This window comes from Sarcophilus harrisii, chromosome 2, assembly GCF_902635505.1.
Source record: "Sarcophilus harrisii chromosome 2, mSarHar1.11, whole genome shotgun sequence".
NCBI lineage: Eukaryota > Metazoa > Chordata > Mammalia > Dasyuromorphia > Dasyuridae > Sarcophilus > Sarcophilus harrisii.
Genome location: NC_045427.1, coordinates 340399632 through 340421503, shown reverse-complemented (window position 1 = coordinate 340421503; position 21872 = coordinate 340399632). Strand labels below are relative to the sequence as shown.

Here is a 21872-nt window from a genome sequence, read left to right as displayed (position 1 = left end):
CCTCTAGCATCCATAGAGGAATTACTGCATCAGTTGAGACATTTTCTTTGTTCCATTGAGAATATTCCATATACCACTAGAAGAGCCTTGTATCTGACTTTCTAATTTCTCTAATCTACATATTTGTATTGTTGAAGGACTTTTCAACCATAAAGCCATCATAAAGCCATTTTCTTTCAGTTTTTCACTGATACCAGTTAATGGTGAAATGGACCTAACTCAAGCCATTCCCCTGATAGTTAAGGTCTAGTAGTCAAATAAATTGAGACATTTATAGATCATTCAGTACTTAATACAGGGAAGTTTACTTAGTCTTTGCATAAATCACTTCAGTTTACAGTAGAGGAGACTGAACCTCAGAGTGCCATTGCTCAGGATTACACAGCCAATTGTCCAAGATTAGATTTTAAGGTCCCTCTTGACTCCCAATTCCAGAACACTATCCATTACATCATACCTATGATACCTACTATATAAGTAGAGCTACAAAACTAAGTAAGAATGATCTTTGTCCCCAAGTGGTTTACAATCTAGTAATGAAGATAACATACAGATAATTACAATAAAGATATAGTAAGTAATTACAAAATGTTGTGGGATTTAATAAGAGATGGCTGCTGTTTGGCAAAATCAGAAAGGTTTCATGGAGGAAGGAGCATTTGTACTAGACTTTGAAAACCATGTAAGAGAATTGGATTAAGAGTAGCAGGCAGTATCAAGAACATGAAGAATGTTCTTCAAGGTAATAACATTTTCTGCTATAAACAACACTCTCCTCAAATTTTCAGCTTGAAGTTTTTCAGGTGTCAACCTGAGGATTTGCTAAATATGTGTTATGTTATATCATTCAGATTATTGATGAAAATATTAAAAAGCACTAAATTGCCTCTCTGCCTCAATGGAATATAATTTATATGTCTTCTGAGTTTAATCTTTATTGTTTGTTGGGTTGATTGGTTTTTTTTGTTGTGGGTTTGTTTTTTGGGGGGGTTTTTGGTGAGGAGCGTGGGGTGCAGGTGTGTGGCTGGAAGATACTATGAGGTAATTAGGTTTGAATGACTTGCCCAGGATCATACAGTTAGTAAGTGTTGAGTGAAGCCAGATTTGAACTAAGGTCTTCCTGACTGTAAGGATGGTGCTCTATATCTACTTCACTTCCTAATTGCCCCCCCTAGACTAATCTTAATCATTCATTGAAAAATATTTTCAGTATAACTGTTGTTATACATCCCAGCTTACCAGTATTCTGATCAAAATACTATTTCCATTTTTTCCAGCTTTACCAGACTTCTCTCTTCATTTTTTTTTTCTTCATTTTTCATTAATTGAACTATTGTAAAACTGCAATAAAATGAACGAAAATTCCTGTGATGAGAGAAAAAGATCACTGTTTCTCTGCAGCACAGATGCTAAGAGTTAGAAGTTCTAAGTATATTTCTTAATTAGTGAATTCTTTTGTTTGTACACATTTCTCCTTGTACATTTTCTTAGTAGGAAATATTTAAAGATTTCTCCTCATATTCTTCAGCACTGATTATTCACATAGAACTTGGAAGGTACATTATCTTATATGGAAAGAGTTATGATCCCACTAATGTTTTGGTTAGGAAGATAAGTAGATGTTGTTTTATCATAGACCCATGTTCAAAAGAACTCAGGAGGCAGGCAAAAATGATAAGTATTCATACCTTCTTTCCATCAAATGTAATAATATAAAATGTAAAATATCATATATGTGACACCTATTACAGGCCTAGACATTTTACATACAACAACCCTGTGAGGTAGGTACTATTATCATCCCCATTTTAGAAATGCGGAGACTGAGGGAGACAGAGGTTAAATGACATATCCAGGACCACATAGCTAATAAGAATCTGAGGCTAGATTTGAACCCACGGATTTGTAGCTCTAGGTTTGTGGCTCTATCCACTGTACCACCTTGTTGCCTTCAGCAAACCCTATGCTGTGTGCTGAAGACTATGCTTCTTTCTCCCTCCTCCAGCCATAAAACAACATTCTCAGAAACACATCAGGAAGAATGGATGAGGGATAGATCCCCAGTGTGCATCTCTCCATTTATAAATAATTTTACTCAAAAACTTTTGTACAGTTTCAAACACTGTTAGCCTGACATAATCTATTTAAAGCTGATTCATACTCTCAACTCCCCACCAGCAGGACAGAAGCTTGTCAGGAATATTGTAGAGGGAATAATATATTCCTTGTTAGGAGTATTGAAGAGACTTTTCAAGTACAGCTTAGACTGGATGACTCCTGTGATCCTGAGGTTTTTTTTGATAAGGTATTAACTATCTTTCTTAAGGTACTAACTATATGAACTTCTTCCTTTGGCTCTTTGAGTTTGTTGGAGGCATTAGTAAGTTCATAAGTTTTGAAAATCATGTAAAATTGGGGGAAAATACGAATTATAAAATTATGGTATGGAATTTGATCTAGAATTTAATGCCACAAACATGATCTCCAAATTGGCACCTATAATTCACAGCTTTTCATGACATTATCAAGAGTCTTAGTGATATTACTAATCTATGATTTTTGACAAAAAACACAGTACATTGGACAAAGTACTGACTGCCATGTCAGAAGATTCCTTGAAAAGAGAATACTATCAAATAACTTCGGCAATGAGAAGATCCAATTCAGTTCCAATTGATCAGTGATGAACAGTGATAAACCAGCTGTATACACCCAGAGAAAGAACACTGGGAAATGAATGTGGACTGCTTGCATTTCTGGTTTTTTCCCAGGTTATTTTTACCTTTCTAAATTAGATTTTTCTTGTGCAACAAGAGAACTATATAAATTTGTACACTTGTTATATTTAAGATACGCTATAACATACTTAACATGTATGAAACTGCCTGCCATCTAAGGGAGAGGGGTGAAGGGAAGGAAGGGAAAAGTTGGAATAGAAGTGATTGCAAGAGACAATGTTGAAAAATTACCCATGCATATGTTCTGTCAATAAAAAAAGCTATTAATAAAATGCATGGGGGAAAAAAAGGAAAAAGACAATACTATCTTTTCTCAATCCTAATTCTCACTGACTTCTGCAGCATTTGATATCAGTCACCATGTGTTGGTCTCAGGTCTCCTAGCTGCTCAAATACTATGCCCAAACACTACTCTGGTCAAGTGTTACATTGTGCCAAAGATAGTAACAAAGATCCCAAGTCTCCTACAATTCCCTGCGATGCTGATACAATTTCTGGCCTGTCTCCTTGCCTCTGCTTCTCAGACAGGTCAAGACCAAAGTCCCACTGCCTTTTGAGCCTATTTACTTGAGATTTTGCTGGCTTCTGCTTCCCTTCTGAGCACTCTCAGGCTTCTGGTGTTCTTTCTCCCCCCCCCCAGCCCACAATCTTGGATTTATTGGAGCAACTCACTGACCTTTCTTTGATCTTCTTGATTATTATTTTTCTGTGCCTTTTTAAAACATTTTCAGAGTAGAGAGAGAGCTGGGCTATTCTAGTACTTTTCACATCTTCATCTTAATGGGAAGTCATAATATTATTTCTTACTAGTAATTTAGCCTACTACCTATGACAACAATAATTCATAATTAAGCCAGGGCCTATAACAACAGTTTAGGCATTGACCAAAGAATGGCCAAGAAAAAAGGATAATCTAGGTATTAGGCTTGTTTTCTCCTCCACAGCTTGAATTTTTCCACTTGATTCATTATTCTTTGGCTTTAACATTTCATATCTCCAAAAAATAGAATTCATACTTTCAAATAGAAGTGTTTTAAAATGTTCCAGAACTGGGGGTTTTCACCTTTATGCTGAAATATGATAGCATATTAGAATACAGAATGACCATCCTTAAGTTGAATACCAAAAGTCTGATTTGAGGCATAAGCTTCCTCCTAGAAAAACAATCTCTTTAATGTAACCATCTTAAAACTATGTGGGAACCACTAGCAGACAAAGAGCAATTGATTTGCTTGGGACATTTTGAATCCTGCAAACTAAAAATTATTTAGATGAAATTACAGGACAGTTTGGCCATCTCAAAGGACTGTAGAAAAAACAGGCTAGAACTTGTCCCTTTCTTGTATGTTACTATAATGAGGTTCCTTCCTGAGCCTTCACTGAGATCACTAACCCCTTGAAGGCAATTTGTAGGGCTTATTTTTAGGCTTCTTCTGCATGGAAAGCTTCTAAAACTTACTCAAACTAACTAAAGGAGGAACCTAGTGATTTTGCTTCTCTCCAGATGTTGAGATGAGTAAGGAATATAAATCTAGTCTACTCAAAGGATCAAATCATGTTAGATCTAATAAATCTACAACTAAGGCCCAAAAAAGTTTAGTGCCAGACAGAGAATAGTTACATTCATTAAAAAATACAGGATGTGTTCTCCCCCCTGGAGAATTAGCTTTAAAATTTCAGAATGATTATTTATTTTATAAAATGCACTATTCTACTGACACAATCTAATCTGCCCTTGGGAACTTAACTAAAGAGCTCATAAAACAACAAGATCTGTGGTTGAATAGATCCACCGACCTCAGCTTAATTCTTCATATTAGTAAGTCTGATAGTATAAATTAAAAAGACCAGGAAGTAAATCACAGGATTTAGAGCCAGAAGAAACCTCAGGGAAGTTCTAATGTAATTGGGGGGAGGAGGGGAAAGGGGGAGGTTTACAAAGAGAGTAAATGATAGAGCTTGATTCAAAGCAGGGTCTTCTTTTTTTTTTTTTTTTTTTTTTAATAGTAACTTTTTATTGACAGAATCCATGCCAGGGTAATTTTTTTTTACAACATTATCCCTTGCACTCACTTCTGTTCTGATTTTTCCCTCCCACCCTCCATCCCCTCCCCTAGATGGCAAGCCATCCTATATATGTTGAATATGTCCTAGTATATCCTAGATACAATGTATGTGTGCAGATCCAAACAGTTTTCTTGTTGCACAGGGAGAATTGGATTCAGAAGGTAGAAATAACCTGGGAAGAAAAACAAAAATGCAAACAGTTTACATTCATTTCCCAGTGTTCTTTCTTTGGGTGTAGCTGCTTCTGTCCATCATTGATCAATTGAAACTGAATTAGGTCTCTTTGTCAAAGAAATCCACTTCCATCAGATTACATCTTCATACAGTATCGTCGTTGACGTATATAATGATCTCTTGGTTCTGCTCATTTCACTTAGCATCACTTCATGTAATTCTCTCCAAGCTTCTCTGTATTCATCTTGCTGGTCATTTCTTACAGAACAATAATATTCCATAACATTCATATACCACAATTTACCCAACCCTTCTCCAATTGATAGGCATCCACTCAGTTTCCAGCTTCTAGCCACTACAAACAGGGCTGCCACAAGCATTTTGGCACATACTGGTCCTTTTCCCTTCTTTAGTATCTCCTTGGGGTATAAGCCCAGTAGAAACACTGCTGGATCAAAGGGTATGCACAGTTTGATAACTTTTTGGGCATAATTCCAGATTGCTCTCCAGAATGGTTGGATTCGTTCACAATTCCACCAACAATGTATCAGTGTCCCAGTTTTCCTACATCCCCTCCAACACTCATCATTATTTTTTCCTGTCATCTTAGCCAATCTGACAGGTATGTAGTGGTATCTCAGAGTTGTCTTAATTTGCATTTCTCTGATTAATAATGATTTGGAACACTCTTTCATATGAGTGGTAATGATTTCAATTTCATCATCTGAAAATTGTCCTTTGACCATTTATCAATTGGAGAATGGCTTGGTTTCTTATAAATTAGCCAGCTCTCTATATATTTTGGAAATGAGGCCTTTATCAGAACCTTTAACTGTGAAGATGTTTTCCCAGTTTGTTGCTTCCCTTCTAATATTGTTTACATTAGTTTTGTTTGTACAGAAGCTTTTTAATTTGATGTAATCAAAATTTTCTATTTTGTGATCAATAATGGTCTCTAGTTCGTCTTTAGTCACAAATTTCTTCCTCTTCCACAAGTCTGAGAGATAAACTATCCTATGTTCCTCCACTTTGTTTATAATCTCGTTCTTTATGTCTAACTCATGGAGCCATTTTGATCTTATCTTGGTATACGGTGTTAAGTGTGGGTCCATGCCTAATTTCTGCCATACTGATTTCCAGTTATCCCAAAAGCTGGGTCTTCTAAAGAATCTATCAATTACAGAAGCAAGAGAAGGAAATACCTCTCACACTTGTGGATAAGAGAAGTGTCATTAATCGAACAAGGAACAGAAAGGATCACAGGACATAAAATGGACATTTTTGATTGCATAAAGTTAAAAAGGTTTTGAACAAACAAAATTAATGCAGCTATGACCAGAGGAGAAAGAAAACTGGAAAATTTTCACTGATAAAGTCAAATTGCCAAGAGGTACACAGTATACAAAAATAAAAAAACCAGAGCCATTCCCCCAAAAGATAAATATCCAGTGTTATGAATAATAATGTCTTAATGGAAAAAAAAAAACAAGCTATCAAAAGGCATGGAAAAAATGCTCCAACTCAGTAATAATAAGAGAAATACAAATTAAAACTTCTCTGAGGCCCATTGTATTGACAATGATGAATAAGGAAAATAATAATTGGAGGTGGTGTGTTTTATTCTTTTGGATGATTGTCCTAGACTTAAAGTGATGGAGAAAATGTAAATAATGTAGATTAAGCTTAAAAAAAGTGTATCATGTTATTTTAGAGAGCCAGTTGTTAAAACATTTACTAGCATACTCTTGCTTCTATGAATTAGAGATTAGGACTAAAAATGGAAATTCAGTTTTAAAAACTGAATTAGAAAATGCAATTGGGTAAGGATTAGAAATAGAATTGGAGTAGAAATGAAATTAGGGACAGAAACAAATCTGGGGTTAGATGATGAGCGATGTAAGCACAATAAATAGAACAATCTATAGAATTACAGCGTTGTAAAGAAAAAAGAACCTTGAAAGATTTCGGAATTCTGATGAATGTGAAGAAAAATCATGATTGCAGAAACTTGAATCCTTTTTAATTTTATTAATCTATTTTTTTCTATTTTCTAATTTCTATTTTTTATTTTTTTCTATTTCTTTCTATTTTCTATTTTCTAATTTTTTTAAATCTATTAGCAGAGAAGTGTACTGAAAGTTCAAAATGAAACATACATTTTCAGATGCAGCCAAATTAATGAATTTATTTTGCTTGAATAAAATTATTTGCTACTGGGGGAGGATTTTGCTTTTGAGGGAATGAGAGTTATGAAGGAGTAGTGATAGTAACATAAAAAAGAAAAGAGCCTTCCTAAAAGGTTTTTTAAATTCACAAAACAGTAAAACAAAGTTCGTAGGGAGGGCACAAGCAGAACAGGACAGTATTGGTTATTGTTTTTGTTCAGTCATTTTTCAGTCATGTTTAAATCTTTATGACTCAGAATGCCAATTTGGCATTTTCTTGGCAAAAGTACTGGAATAGTTTGTCATTTCCTTCTCTAGTTCATTTTACAGATGAAGAAACTGAGATCAACAGGGTTAAATGACTTGCCCAGGGTCACATAGCTAGTAAATACACAGCTAACCAATGTGTCAGAGGTATATCATATATCCTAGTGTTGAACCCAGTGGTCAGATTGAAGGGCTGGAGTAGTTCTGGCCTGTTTCTTAATGACTTTCATTCATTAAGAGCCCCACACATCAAGAGAACCACAGCCAAGAGGTTCCAGCTTGTTATGGATGTTGTGTGATATTCTACTTTCTGCTTTGTGTAAAGCAATGAGAGGCTGTGAATCTGCTTTTGTGTCAAACAGACGGTTAAAAAGTCCATAATAGTAGGAAACTGACGCTTTGACATATGGACTTCTACTGAGACTTCATGCTTCTCAGAGCTAGTTGAAGAGGGGGTTGTTATGATCATATCACCTCTTTCTGACCATTTAAGTACTGGGGGCAGGGGGAGGAAGTGAGGGGTAAAAGAGTGAATAGTAACTGATCTATCTTACAACCTAAAAGAGCAACACAAAGATTTGGTTGATTTTGGAGAAAGCACAGCTCTGCAATTTCCAGTCTTCTTTTTTTGAACACACAACACCAGGCTTGAAAAATGGCATTTACTATGTGTTGCAAGAAATCCTGCAGCTGAAACACTTCTTTCCAAATGTCAAGCATCTTTATTTATCCAGATTGCTCCACAATGTTTGTTTAAAGGAGATATCTGGAGAGTAAACTAAATTTTACAAAGAGCATATGGATGGCTATAATTGCTAGTTTTTTCATATTTGTCAAAGAGCTATATATAAAATTGTGTGTGTTTCTGTTTCATAGATTTCATGCCCTATAGGACTTTTTAATTTTTGCATGCACATGATTTTCACATAGATGGACCACAATGCAAAAATGCTCTTCTTAAGAATCAAGAGTCAACATAGATCTCCATTTTATCCCCCTAATTTTTCCTTGAAATATCCCCTCTCTTTGGATTTACTGTTCTTAATAGCCAAAAGAGGATGTATCTCCTTTCAAGCTTATCTCTGAATATCAAACTTTTTGATCTACTATATCTTGTCTTGACCCCAAGGCTTCCTCAGAAACATTCTGATAGTTATAGATATTAGCAACAGTATTCTCTTCTAGTTTCATTTGTTAGAAATCAACTTAAGAAAATGACCTCAGAATTTAAAAAATATATGCCTACTGTGGTTGAACTTCCCTTTAGATAACTTAACTATAGAGGTAATAGTGAATAGAGCACCGACTGGAAACTTGAGTTTCAAATTTTGCCTCAGATTGCTAGTTATGTGACTCTAGACAAGTTGCTCAACCTCTGTCTACCTCAGTTTCCTAATTTGAAAAATGGGGATAATAGCATTTATATTGCAGGATTATTGTAAGGAGCAAATCAAATAACATATGGAAGCACTTTGCAAAATTTGCAAAGTACTACATAAATAGTAATTATTATTATTAAATAATAGTACTTTGGTTTAGATACCTTTGATTAATTTATAGTAGTTGAAGATAAAGATTGCATGAATGACTAGCATGTATATATTTTTTAAATCCTCATTTTTAGGTACTACTTAATCCTTCTTTCCAAACAGATCTTAAAATTGGATTCTAACAAGAAATAACATTTTACATCTCAGTATTTTACTTTATTAATAATTACTTTACTAAATTAATTACTTTATTATTAATAAAGTATTAATTAATGTTTTATTAATTAATTTTCCTGTGTGGTCTGTGGTGGCAGTACAAAGCAGTAGTAGAAATACCTAAAAGGGATGCAAGAGGAAAATTAGGGTAAATGGAGGGATGCAGAGGAAAATTAGGGTAAATGGATGTGGTGTTACACATCTGTAATCCCAAGTACTAGGAAGAACCAGGTTGCCTAAGGAAGGGAGAACTGGTCCAAGTCAGAAATTAGGACAGGTCAAAACTCCTGTGCCAATCAGAATGGGATTGGACTCATGGCTCTTTCAGCCTAGGGTAAGATAGGGTGACGCCTTAAAAAAACAGAAAAGGAAGTCCTATAATAGGTAATGAAAGGAAAATAAAACAGGGAAGTTTTAGGCCACAGGGTAGTACGTCTTACTTTAGACAGGTTCTCCTTTTCCCTCCCAATCTCTCAATTTTAATACCAGAAACCCAATCAACTTATCCACTGCAGATCAAAAACTCCCAAATTCAAGAAATCCACTGGCTCAGTCTCCCTAGTAACAGGAATTACAGATGTGTATCACCATGCCCCAATTAAGAGACTTACAATTTTTTTTTACCGCTATAGCTATCTCTTCTTCATATAACTTCATATAACTCAATAAATCTTTTTTCAATATCTTTTACCAATCAATAAGCATTTATTTTCCCTTTGTAATGAATATGCCTAGTCAAGCAAAACAGATGCACACATTTTCATGTCCAAAAATCCTATGTCTCATTCTGCATCTTGAATCTGTCACCTTTTCATCAAGTCCATTGGAGTTATGATACATGAATGCCTTGATTCTGATTCTTAACTATTTCCAAGTTATTATTCTTTATATTGCCATTGAGCCTTTATTACCACTTACTAGATGCCAGCTCCAGATGCTAAGTGCTAGGGATAGAAAGAAAAATTGTAATGTTCTTATTTGGTTTTCTGGAGGTTTTGGGAGCAGCCTTTGTTTCAGTTGAGTAATCATCACAAGAATAACCAGGTGTTAAAGTCCAAATTCTTTATTATCTTCTTCACAGTCTAATTTCCTTGCCTGGGGCCCAGGCTAGCTTTCTTAAAGGCCTTCCAGAGTCTTGGTTTCAGTGGAAAAGCTAAGAAGAGCCCTGCCATCAAGGTGGTGTGAGATGGGATGAATGTCACTCCTTGTCTCTGAGAACTTGAGCTCCTGCCTCCAGTCCTCTTGTATTCTCTGGCTCTGGCTCTGAGCCTCCAAGGAGAGCCACCAAGAGCCTGACCGAAGATGGAGTGAATGTGCCTCTGGGTCCTTTCTTAGTCTGTGTCTGGCCCTTCTGAGTCTCTCTCGAGTCCTTCTAACTCTGTCTCTGGCTCTGACTCAGGCTGAGTTTATCACAGCTTATATGCTCTACACTGAGTATAAACCAATCACTAGGAAACCATTATTTGTTGTAAAATTAAATCAATCATACTGAACTTAAAGAACTATTAATCACCAGGCTAAACTAGATAACCATTGTCTCATCAATTCCACTGACTTAACACCTAGTAAGAATCCTTGTTTCAGAGTTCTGGCCCATAACAAAAAATAAAAGGTGCTTTTCCCCTATAGAGCACTATGAATGGGAGCTACAGACAGTGTTATCAATGAAGTTTGATGCCTCTTCTCTTGAAATTTATAATCAAATTGGGAAATTACATGAAAAGAAAATTATCAATAACAGGCAACATGACTTAAATAAAAAAGGGTAACGGAGTTCAAAAGGAACAAAAACTAAAGGACTGGAGTAGGCCTCACATGTGAGTTTTAAAGCTAACTTTAAAAAATTAATAAGATTTATCAAAAGCAGATACTTTGGACTGGGACACTACTACATTCTTGGTGCAACTGCAAATGAATCCAATCATTCTGGAGAGCAATTTGGAACTATGCTCAAAAAGTTATCAAACTCTGCATATCCTTTGATTCTGCATATCCTATCGGGCTTATATCCCAAAGAAAGCTTAAAGAAGGGAAAGGGACCTGCATGTGCAAAAATGTTTGTGGCAGCCCTTTTTGTAGTGGCTAGAAACTGGAAATTGGATGAATGTCCATCAATTGAAGAATGGTTGAATAAATTGTGGTACATGAATGTTATGGAATATTATTGTTCTGTAAGAAATGACCAGCAGCATGATTTCAGAGAAGCCTGGAGAGACTTACATGAACTGATGCTAAGTGAAATGAGCAGAACCAGTAGATCATTATACACTTCAACAACAATATTAATATGATCAATTCTGATGGACGTGGCTCTTTTCAATAATGAGGTGATTCAAATCTGTGAAGATCGCGTATTTTTAAATCATCAGGAGTCAGGAATTCAGGTACTTGGGACCTCAGTGCATCAACTCAAACCTCAGCCCATTACACAAATCAGTTCCAATTGTTCAATAATGAAGAGAATCAGCTACACCCAGCAAAAGAACAATGGAAAATGAGTGGTGTACTACAACATAGCATTTCCACTCCTTCTGTTATTGTCTGCTTGCATTTTTTCATTTTCAGTTTATTTTTATCTTCTTTCTAAATCCGATTTTTCTTGTATATGTAAATATGTATACACATATTATATTTAACATATACTTTAACTTATTTAACATGTATTGGACTACCTGCCATCTATGGGAAGAGGTTATGGGGAAAGAGGGGAAAAATTGGGAACAGAAGGTTTTTCAAGGGTCAGTGTTGAAAAATTACCCATGCATATGTTTTGTAAATAAAAAGCTATAATAAAAAAGAGCTGGTACTTTTGGTACTAAGTCCTTGTCTTAATCCCATTCTGTTGAGCAAACCTTCCCTTTCTGGTCAGTTGGTTTTTTGTTATAAAGTTCCTGAGAATTATATTTTTTAAATAAGCACTCTCAGTTAATCTTACTCAGGTTGACAATGTTTTATCATTCATCTTAATGGACCATCCTACCATAGCAGGTGAGACATATATCCTTGATCTTGTGGTGAAAGAGGTAAGAATGATGAAGTGAAGTCAAAATACTAGGATTAAAATTGGATTATTTCTCTGAGCTTCAGTTTTCTCACTATAAAATAGGGACTATAATACTTGTGCTAGTTACCTCACAGGGTTGTTGAATAAAAAGTGCTTTGTAAACTTTAAAGTACTATAGAAATGAGTGTGGTGCTTATTGTCACAACCTAATTGGTCTGAAGCTCTTCATATGTATCCTTGGAGTTTTCTGAAATTGAAATTCCTTCATCCCCATTCCCTGTTTGTCCTATAGCAAAATGCCTAGGATACAAGCCATTTTTGAGGTAAGTCCTAGGGAACAGTTGTGTCTGTTGTGACCAGCTTATTTTAACCTACTAGTTAAACCTACTAGTGCCTGTGGTAACCTTTCTGTGCATAATAGAATGTGTTTGGTCATACTTAAATGAAGGAGAAAAATATGTTCTCTGCTTAGACTGAAAACACCCCAGTTGATAATTCCCTGAGAATGCACACCAAGATTTCACTGGAAAAGCTCCCATGTGGCTAAGCAAGATTTTTCATTATATAAGTTTACACTTATTAGTGTAATTAGTAGATTAGATTGCTCATCACCAATGTGTAACCCCTTTGCCCTTTACAGAGTTCCAGGTTCCAGTGACAGAACCTGACATCAACAACAGGCTAGAATCCTTGTGCCTCAGTATGACTGAACATGCCCTTGGGGGTGAGTTTCTTTCTTTATCCACTGGTGACCGAGAGAATGAATGCACTTGACAACCCTTTGGTCACAAATATGCTATAGTTGCCTGTAGGAGGGTGGGAAGAAGAGGGTGTTGGGAGGGAAGAAGGGACTCAATATGTTTGAATGAATTATATCACCCCAATGGAATGTTCCTTAGCTTCTTTCTTTGTTGGAAAATGAGTTAATTGCTGAGAGAACTAAATTGTCCTTCTCCCCAGCAGCTCAAACCAGGATTACCAAATCCATCTTAAATTTAAATCGCTCTAATGTCTTGAGTAGCCAGAGAGGGAAGGAAAAACAGAGAGAGGTATTATTGTGAAATTCTTCACAGAATTGGGTTTCTTTTATTCCAGGCTCTAGGCCCCTGTTTGGGCCAGACCTTCACTAGCAATAGTGAATAATGGAAAGAAACATCCTAACAAACTTATTGGTCTTACATCTGAAAAATTCCAAATTACTCAGGTGGATCTGGAAGCTTCAGCCTAATGACTGGCTTTTCTAATCCTTGACAAGGAAATTTCTATTTGGGCAACACATTAACATTTTTCAGTAACTGAAGGTCAGCAATGTGGTGGGTGTGATATGCAGAACTTTAGCCCATAAATAGAGCTAACAAAATGCACTGTGTCTTTCCAACATCTACTTGTCAGACCTCATATGCTGTACTATTACAGCTACCCTAGTAAACATTTCCTCCATCCACCTCCTCTTAATAAAGGGTTGCATTAGCTATGTCAGTGTTGTCATGGATCAAGAGCACAGACTCAATAGCTTCTTCCCAAGGGGAAGGTTGGTGGAGCTAGCAAAATAGATGTTCTTTTCTGCCATCATCTTTCATTATACTTTAATATACTATCAGTGGGTGCATTTCCCCCCATCATGTCCAATAATTGGCTGTCAAGGGGCCCTAATATTAAAGATTCACTTTAGTTCTCGATTCTTGGTAGGAAGATGGCAGACATATCCAGACAATCCAGATTGGTCAACTTTGACCCATGGGCCAAATCAGATTCATTGCCTGTTTTTGTATAGCCTGCATGCTAAGAATGGGTTTTTTTTTACATTTTAAAATAAAATTTGTATTTAAGTGAAGTTTTGAGTTTTAAAATGTAAAAGTCACTCAGCTTACAGGCTGTACAAAAACAGGTAGCAAGCTGGATTTGACCTATGGACCATGTGGCTTGACCCTAAAGAGTCTTTTCTGCAGACATCTCAGCTACTGAGACTTGGAGACAATAATAGTCACTGTTTTTCCGTTGGTGCCTAAAGTAGGACACTCATTCTCCATCCTGACTTCATGTCCCCCAGAGAGCTGGTTCTGAGCCAAGAGCTTCCTTGGGAAATAATGGGGACAACATGATTCTGAAGAGCAGGGCAAGAATTGGGTCCACAACATCTTTGTCCCTAGTTCATATTGAGGCAACATGGGTTAAGAACCTGGTAGGTTTTTCTTTAAATTATCGTTGTTTAAAGCAAGCTGAATTTTTTAATAATGTCTCAAGCTCAACATGTTGGGGAGCATTTTCTAATGGGAGGGGGAACACTTGAAGGCAAGAGAGTTCCCTAGACCAAAGAGGCAAGGCTTAAATTCTTATTCAGATTTTGATGATTTCCTATATGAATCTGAGTGTCAGTAAGGAGTGATTTTTCCTTACAACATTATATTTATAGCTTAGATAATTGGCACTTTGTTTGTATTTTTGTTTGTCAGCATTATTATCATTAGCTATGTCATTTTCTTTTTGAAGAAAAAGATGTCTGATTAAACACTTTGAAGCAAACTATTTTAAACCAGTATTTTTGCTACTCTTTCAAATGTCATTTAACCTCTCCTAGTCAGTTTCCTCATCTGTATAATGGGGATAAAAATAATATCTACTTTACAGGGTTCTTGTAAGGATCAAATGAGATAATGTATGTAGACCATTTTACAAATTTTAATGTTAGTTATTGTAATTTTTATTTTGCTCAGTAACCCCTCCTCATGAGAAGTCATGTGAAAAATAGTGTAAGCTCAGATGATAAATTCAATTGAGGACAGCCTTAGGAAGGAAGAGTGGTTTACTTTCTTACCATGATAGTTTTCCTCTGGGCTATGCCTCCCCCACCTCCTTTGAGGTAATAATGCCCTTGCCTTGCTGGAGATTATTGTAGAAGGACTGCTTTCAGTTTTGGTGGAGAGAGAACAGCTAGGAACAGCTCATTTAATCTAGCCAAGAATCTCCCTCACTTATTCCAAAAATTAATGGTATCATTTTTAGAGTTCTCAACAACCAATAATTCATCCTAGTAGCTAAGGTTGTTAGGAAGTTCCTCCATGTAGCTAACAATACTCTTCAGCTTTCAATTTAAACCCATTTCCTCTTTACTTTATAATCCCAATTTATCTTATCTTTTCTTGTTTCCTTCCTCTTCTTCCTCCTCTTCCTCCTCTTCCTTTTCACTTTTTCCAAGTTAAGAATCATCAGGAAAGGGAAGTGAAGGCTATGGGAGGAGAAGCAGTCCTGGAACATTTCATAGGCTAGGCTGTTATTGTTCCTTGTGATTAAGAAACAGTCATTATTAGGTGTTCTTTTCTTTAATAGCTCTGAGTGTTAAAGAAAGACCTAAATTCAGCTTCTCTGTTGCTAGAGTATCATTATCCAAGGCCAGACAAACTGTCATTTTGAAAGTTGAAGTTCATTTATAATATATAAAGACCCTTACAGTCAACTCTTGATTATTCTGGAGCTGATTAACCAGTTTGTGGATAATCCAGGTCCCTTCCTTCTCTTTTAGCTACCATTTTTCCCATTCTCCCTTGTTCCTGCTGGTTATCTCTTGACCATTTGCCTAGTGATGAGTATTTCTATTCATGGTTTATGGAGATGGAAAATATAAATTGTTAAAATTGGGATTCAGGAATTATTCTGGGGCTTTCCCTTTACTACTCTCCCAATGTCCCTTGAATGCTGTGGACCATTTGTAGAGAATTCTCTAGGAGCCCTGGAAACCAACACTTTCTTTTACTTTCAGAATTTAGGCTTAACAATAGAATAGAAACAAAAGATTTTCTTATCAGCCTAAGAAGTGGCTGCTTCTTAGAAGCTGCTGCTCTTGTTTGATATTATTCAGAAGGCAAGAGGAAGAGTTTATTCCTACCCTTTGGTCTCTATAAGGCCAGTAAGTATTACCTTGAAGCTCTGTCCCATGAAGAAAGAGAAAACTAAAAAACTCTAAATATAATTGATAGTCTATCGATAACAATGGAATTCAAGTTAGAAACCACCTCTAACTTGCTCACACAAAAGAGTGAATTATTTAATAAATAATTCAATATGAGCATTTATGTCTCAAAAATCAATAATCACTACAAATCAAAAGTTTATATATATAGTTGATTTTCTAGACTTAGGTATTAATAATGCAGATTAAACTTAGAAGTATGTGTTCATACATTCTCCTTCTTCCATTCCAGACTGATTGTTAAATATTTACCAGCACGTTCCTATATTTCTCTATAAACATTGATAAAGCTAAGCAGGAGTACAGTAGAAAGAAGGTTCAAAGAATGTAGTTATCATAAGGTTGGAGGTCTAATGATGGTAACCTAATAATAATTCCTGGCATTTATCTCATTTGAGCTTTACAATATCCCTGACCAGAATCAAGGTAAAGATAGGACTAAAGAGTAGAAAGAACACAAATTTGTAGTCAGAGGACCTGTGTGACTTTAGGCACTTTACCTTTCTAAGCTTCCATTTTCTCATCCAGAAAATGAGATAATTAGGCTAGATAAGAAGATAACCCTTGAGAATCCTTTCTAGCTCTAGATCTTGGTATGGAAGAAATATCTTTTCTTTGAGTTTTTGTGATAGGTCACTGTTGTCATAAAAAATTACTACAGTGCATGTTATAGAGGTGAAAACCTCAGATAACGTTAATATTAAAAGGAAATAAACTTCAGCTCACCAAAATGTTCCAGGAGGAAAGGTATAATGAAATTTAATAAAAGGAAATTTTTAAAATTTCCATTACAATCTTATGCTAGGTACTCAATGATAATTGCAGTCTGTCCCTTTGATCTTCTACTGGCCTGTTGACTAAGGTCTTAAAAATGCAGTTCCTTCAAGAAATAAAGTATTCATGTATCTAAAGTACATCTGTTATCTGTCTTATAGGTCATTTGCTTTCCCTCCTCAAAATGCCTCATCTGAAAACTACCATATTAGCATGTCAGAAATATTCCAGAGCAAATTCAGGATCCTGTTACCTTTCTTCCTCATAGTCCAGAATATTCAGTCACCCCCATATTTGTGTCATCCTCACTTTATATCTGAGTTCTCTCTATTGTATAAAGAGCAGAAGGCTTCATAGACTAATCAAGTAAACAACAATTTATTAAATGTCTACTGGGGACACAAAAGTTAAAAATAGTCTGTGTCCTCAAGGAGCTCACATTCTAATGGGGGAGACAAGATGCACACTGCTGTGTACAAAATAAGATCTGTATGGGATGATTTGAAGATAATCTCAGAGAGAAGAAGGCACTTGTACTTACTGCCTCTACCTCGTAAAAAATAAATAATAAGCATAAAATTCCTGAATTGAGTTATCCTAGCCATAATATTTCACCAAAACTGGAAATTTTAAAAAGTCCATGGACACATCTTTTCTGATAACATGCCAAGTGAAAGGATGTATTCTAAAAACAATTTCTGCCATTCACGAAATCACATAGTGGCCAATAAAATATTTGGTTGTGCGTGCCTGGCGCTTACTTCACTTTTTCCTGTTGTGGTTTTTTTGTTTTTTTTTTCAGATGGGGTTGATCGAACCTCCACTATCTAGAAACTGAAGGAGTTAGTGACCGCGCTGGCCGTGAAATCGACTGCTGCGGGTCCAGTGTCAGCCATCTTCAGACTTGCACAGGATCCTCTGAGATACTTTGCAACCTTTTTTTTTCCTGGTCCCTCTCCCATTTTGATTTTGTGAGAGCGTAGGTCGTCCTTGTAAACATATCATTAGACCCGGGATTGGTTATTTTGTCATTTATTACATCAAGAGTAGAAGAGCCAGTAGAATGGATTGATGGGAGGAGCATGGAGAAGGAGGGAACATAGGGGAGGAAAGATGGGACTAGTGAGGGATTTCCCAGATGAAATAATAAATAGTTCCAACAGTAAGAAAGATATAAAAGAAACACATCATCAGGAAACAGAAGACCCTGGTCCTGGTGAGCCCCAGTAGAGAAGAGAGCCTGGCTTCAAAAATCAGTCAAGATGCATGTGACCAAAGCAAGGTGGCATCTCACAGCTTCACCTTTCATGTCTCTCATTGACTGGCTTTTCCTGAAGGTCTTGCCTGACCCAGAGATATAGGGCCACTTAGGAAAGGGGATGAAAAAGGAGACATTTTCCTCCAACTAAATTTTAGATAACTTCAATTTGTATATTGTTTACATAATAACAAATCGAAAGGGTACATAATGTATAAAGATGTCAGTTAGGGCCTCTCATAGTATTGTAAAGGATTTTTGTTCTAAATGATGATGTGGGATGTTTTTCTCTGTTCATTTTTAAAATAGCAGCAGGTTTGCATTTTTATAAATGGCTGCCAAGCTCTGCTTCTAGGAAAGATGGACACTGGCATGTAGAACTGATGGATTTTTTGATTTTGAGCACAGATTGATGAGAAGGCTGGGGATGTTGTCTGAAAGGGTGACAGTGTGGATGATGTAAAGAGGAGAATGTCATGTGATCAGTATTATGGCTTCACAGTGTTATGGCTTCTCTCTCATTTCACAAGGTGATTTCTAAAAGATGCTGCACTGTCATAAATCTGCTTCTACCCCAGAATATCTTCCTCCTCCACTCACTAAGCCCCATCTGATCAATCTTCTTATCTCCTATCATTTATTCCTTACCCTCATCACCATCACCACCACTCCACCTTCTCTTTAGACTATTAGCTTAAAGAAAAAAAAATCTGACACTCAAAGGTGTTTGCACATACATTCACTTATGGAGGGAAGTAAAAAAGGATGGAATTTGTATTTCCCTGTGGATATGCCATGTATACATGACAAGGGGCATTGCTTTAGGATGAAGGAATCTAGTTTGAGTTATGGGGCATAAACCCTATAAATAGTGATCCCTTCACTGAAGTCACTGGGGGAAAAGGACCTGAGTCTTTGGGATATGGCATAAGTTCGCTGCTGAATGAAGAGTACAAATGGGAACAGCCTGTGCTTCCCATTTCCACACTTAACAAGCACAGAGTCCCCAGCTTTTGTGGTGCTATTGAAAGTAGGAGTGGAGACAGAGAGGTCAAGGAAGGGAGGGACTAATATATATAGGAGAGAAAATCTTATGATTATAATGGATACCTGTAGCAAGGTTTAAATCAGGGATTTTCTGTGATGCTGGTTAGTCTTTCCACACACAGAAAAGAAGGATGTCATTACATAGTGATGGTATCATAAAGATGGTACCTTTTCTTAAGGGAAAGAAAGTTAGACAGTTTGGTGTTGTGAAAAGTGCATTAAAAGAAACCAAACAGAAGTTAAGGTCTGTACTAGGAAGCTGAACAGTATAAATTTTGGTATGAATACATAGCCAAAAAGAGGAAGGTTCAAGGAGATATGGCATTAAAGTTAGTTTGGGAAGATTTATTCAGTGCTAAGAAAGTATAGCAAGGAATGTGAGAAATTATAGTATTTTTACATCTTATAAAAAACAATAAGATGTTGAATCTTGAGTTGCACCCTAAGTAATTCTAGCTACATAAAACTTGCAGTTTTGAAAAGAAATACACAATTGCATTAGCATGAAGTCTTTAAAAGAAAAATAACACAAAAGTATTTACTTATTGGAATTTCTATTTGTTCCTTTATAGAAGCAAAAGTTAGCTGATTATTAGAGATATACTTTTGAATATGCTATTTTACTACCTTGCTGTGGCTGGTAACCATAATTTCTGTCATTAATAACCACATCGGTAATTTTTTAAGGCTTATTTTTCATTGACTGTATAGATTAATTTAGTTGTGTTTTGTTTTTTGGTGTTTTAATTTAAAAAAAAAAACAGAGTTTCTGTTAAATTTTAGAAGACTACCCCTGCTCTATGTGGAACCTGTATTGACTGCAGGTATAGATAGAATTCAATTTTTTAAAAAATCCTAAAGCAAAAGAAATCTATTTATTAAAAAAAAAAACAGTTGCATGCATAACGCTGTGAAGTCAGATATTTAGTAATAAAGCGGCAGTGCCTTTTTTTGTATTTTACCCATTTATGCCAAATGCAACTGTTTTATAATAAGCAAATATAAGATAATTTTTTAAAAATCAGAATGACTTTCACTATATATATATATATTTTGTTGTTCTTGTTCTGATTTAAGCAATGTATTCTTAGCATCTCTGCACACTACTCCATATACAGTAGTGTACTGCTACAATATTCTTATTCTTACGTATGATGTTTTATTGGTGCTTTTTATTCATAGTAATTTCTTACCATTACTAATAGGAAGAGACACACACCCTATGTATACAACATGAAACGTTGCTGCTGATATGTTCTCACATGCTTTGGGTTCCACTTCCTAAATGATGGCTGGCAAGCCAAATAGACCCTACATGGTCTACAAAGTGATGGTTTCTGGGCCAAGAAAGAAGCTTTCAAATCCTTGTGTCTGATTGGTATCAAGAAATAGGGCCACAACTGACAACCACCACCCCGTTTCCTACTTCCTATCTTCCCCATTCACATCCCCACCTCCATCACTCTTTGAAGAACATTGAGGAAAATTTGCTTTTCATTCAAGATCTTTTTCTACCTTTTACCAAGCCCATCCAGCAACCCTTTCTACCTACCACAAGCCTCTCTATCCCCCAGCCCGCTTACAGATACAGGATTTGTCTCTCCTCTCCATTATGAACTAGAAACTTGAGAGCATCCCCTCCAGCCCAGACAAATATAGAGATTCAAACCCAGGACTATGACATGCTTGCTGCTGGACTGGGCTGGGCTGGGCTAGAAAACTGAAAAGAGGAGAGAAAAGAACACAGGAGTGAGCAGAAGTCAGGTTTGTCTCTCCTTCAGAAATCTCTGCAGTCAGCCCTAATTTGGGGTACAGAAAGATACAACTTTAAACTTTCTAAATGTGCCTGATGATAAGTAGATTCTGCAGAAATATAATTTGCACATACAGCTATAATAACACTAATGTTGATTTTATACAAATCATCAGAGTTTGCAAAATGAGTTTTATTTTTTGTAATTCCTTTATCTTTACTTAAAGGTGAATGTGAATTCACCTTTAAGTAAAGATAAAGGAATTACAAAAAATGTGAATGTGAATTCCTCTGGGAGGAATAGGAAGAAAATAGGAATGTTAATAATGTTAAACAGAATACTTCCTCCCTTATTAATATATAACCCTTTTGTATTTATGCATAATAAGCTGACTTTAAAAAGCTTTGCCTTTTTTGTTGTTGCATGCCCCATGCAAGCAAGTGATATTGTACCTGCATGCATTTAGTCCTCTTTTTCTGTATAAAATTAGTGCATAAAGGGATATTTTTGTCTAGTTTATATTGCCAACAATGCACATTTTAAATTTTTGGTCATATATGGAAAATAGCATGTTTGTACATGTAAAAGATTTACTGATATACAGAAATACTAATATTTGGAGATGCCCTACTTTGCAAGTATACAGTTTTCAAATGTTGTTACCAGTGAAAACACCCTTGTGGTTTAAACTTGCTACAATGTATTTATTACTCATTTCCTCCTATGTAACTAAGAAATCATGGCTATATTTCTTATATTGAAAGTGAAGGGAGATGATTAATACAAGATTTTGTAACACTGGAGTGTGTTTGCTTTTTTCTTTTTTGAAAACATGATTAATTAGAAATCATATCACAGATTTTAGGTTGGGAAAGATGTTTGATCCAATAGCCACATAACTAATAAGTGTTGAAGATGGGATTTGAACACAGATCTTCCTAACTTTCAAGT

General features: G+C 35.9%; 1 protein-coding gene across 10 annotated transcripts in view; it reads left to right on the top strand.

Moving 5' to 3' along the window:
* The window catches only part of SAMD4A (sterile alpha motif domain containing 4A), a 332472-nt gene that overhangs the window by 295592 nt on the left and 15008 nt on the right, over positions 1 to 21872 (top strand). For 5 of the 10 annotated variants that reach the window (XM_031952983.1, XM_031952984.1, XM_031952985.1 and 2 more), the window contains one exon: positions 12762 to 12845. In XM_031952983.1, the coding sequence (XP_031808843.1) occupies positions 12762 to 12845 (84 nt within the window). Of the gene's footprint in view, positions 1 to 12761; positions 12846 to 14171; positions 14304 to 17664; positions 21720 to 21872 lie in introns of those variants that run through there. The other 5 variants (XR_004232060.1, XR_004232059.1, XM_031952986.1 and 2 more) reach the window with 3 other exon arrangements.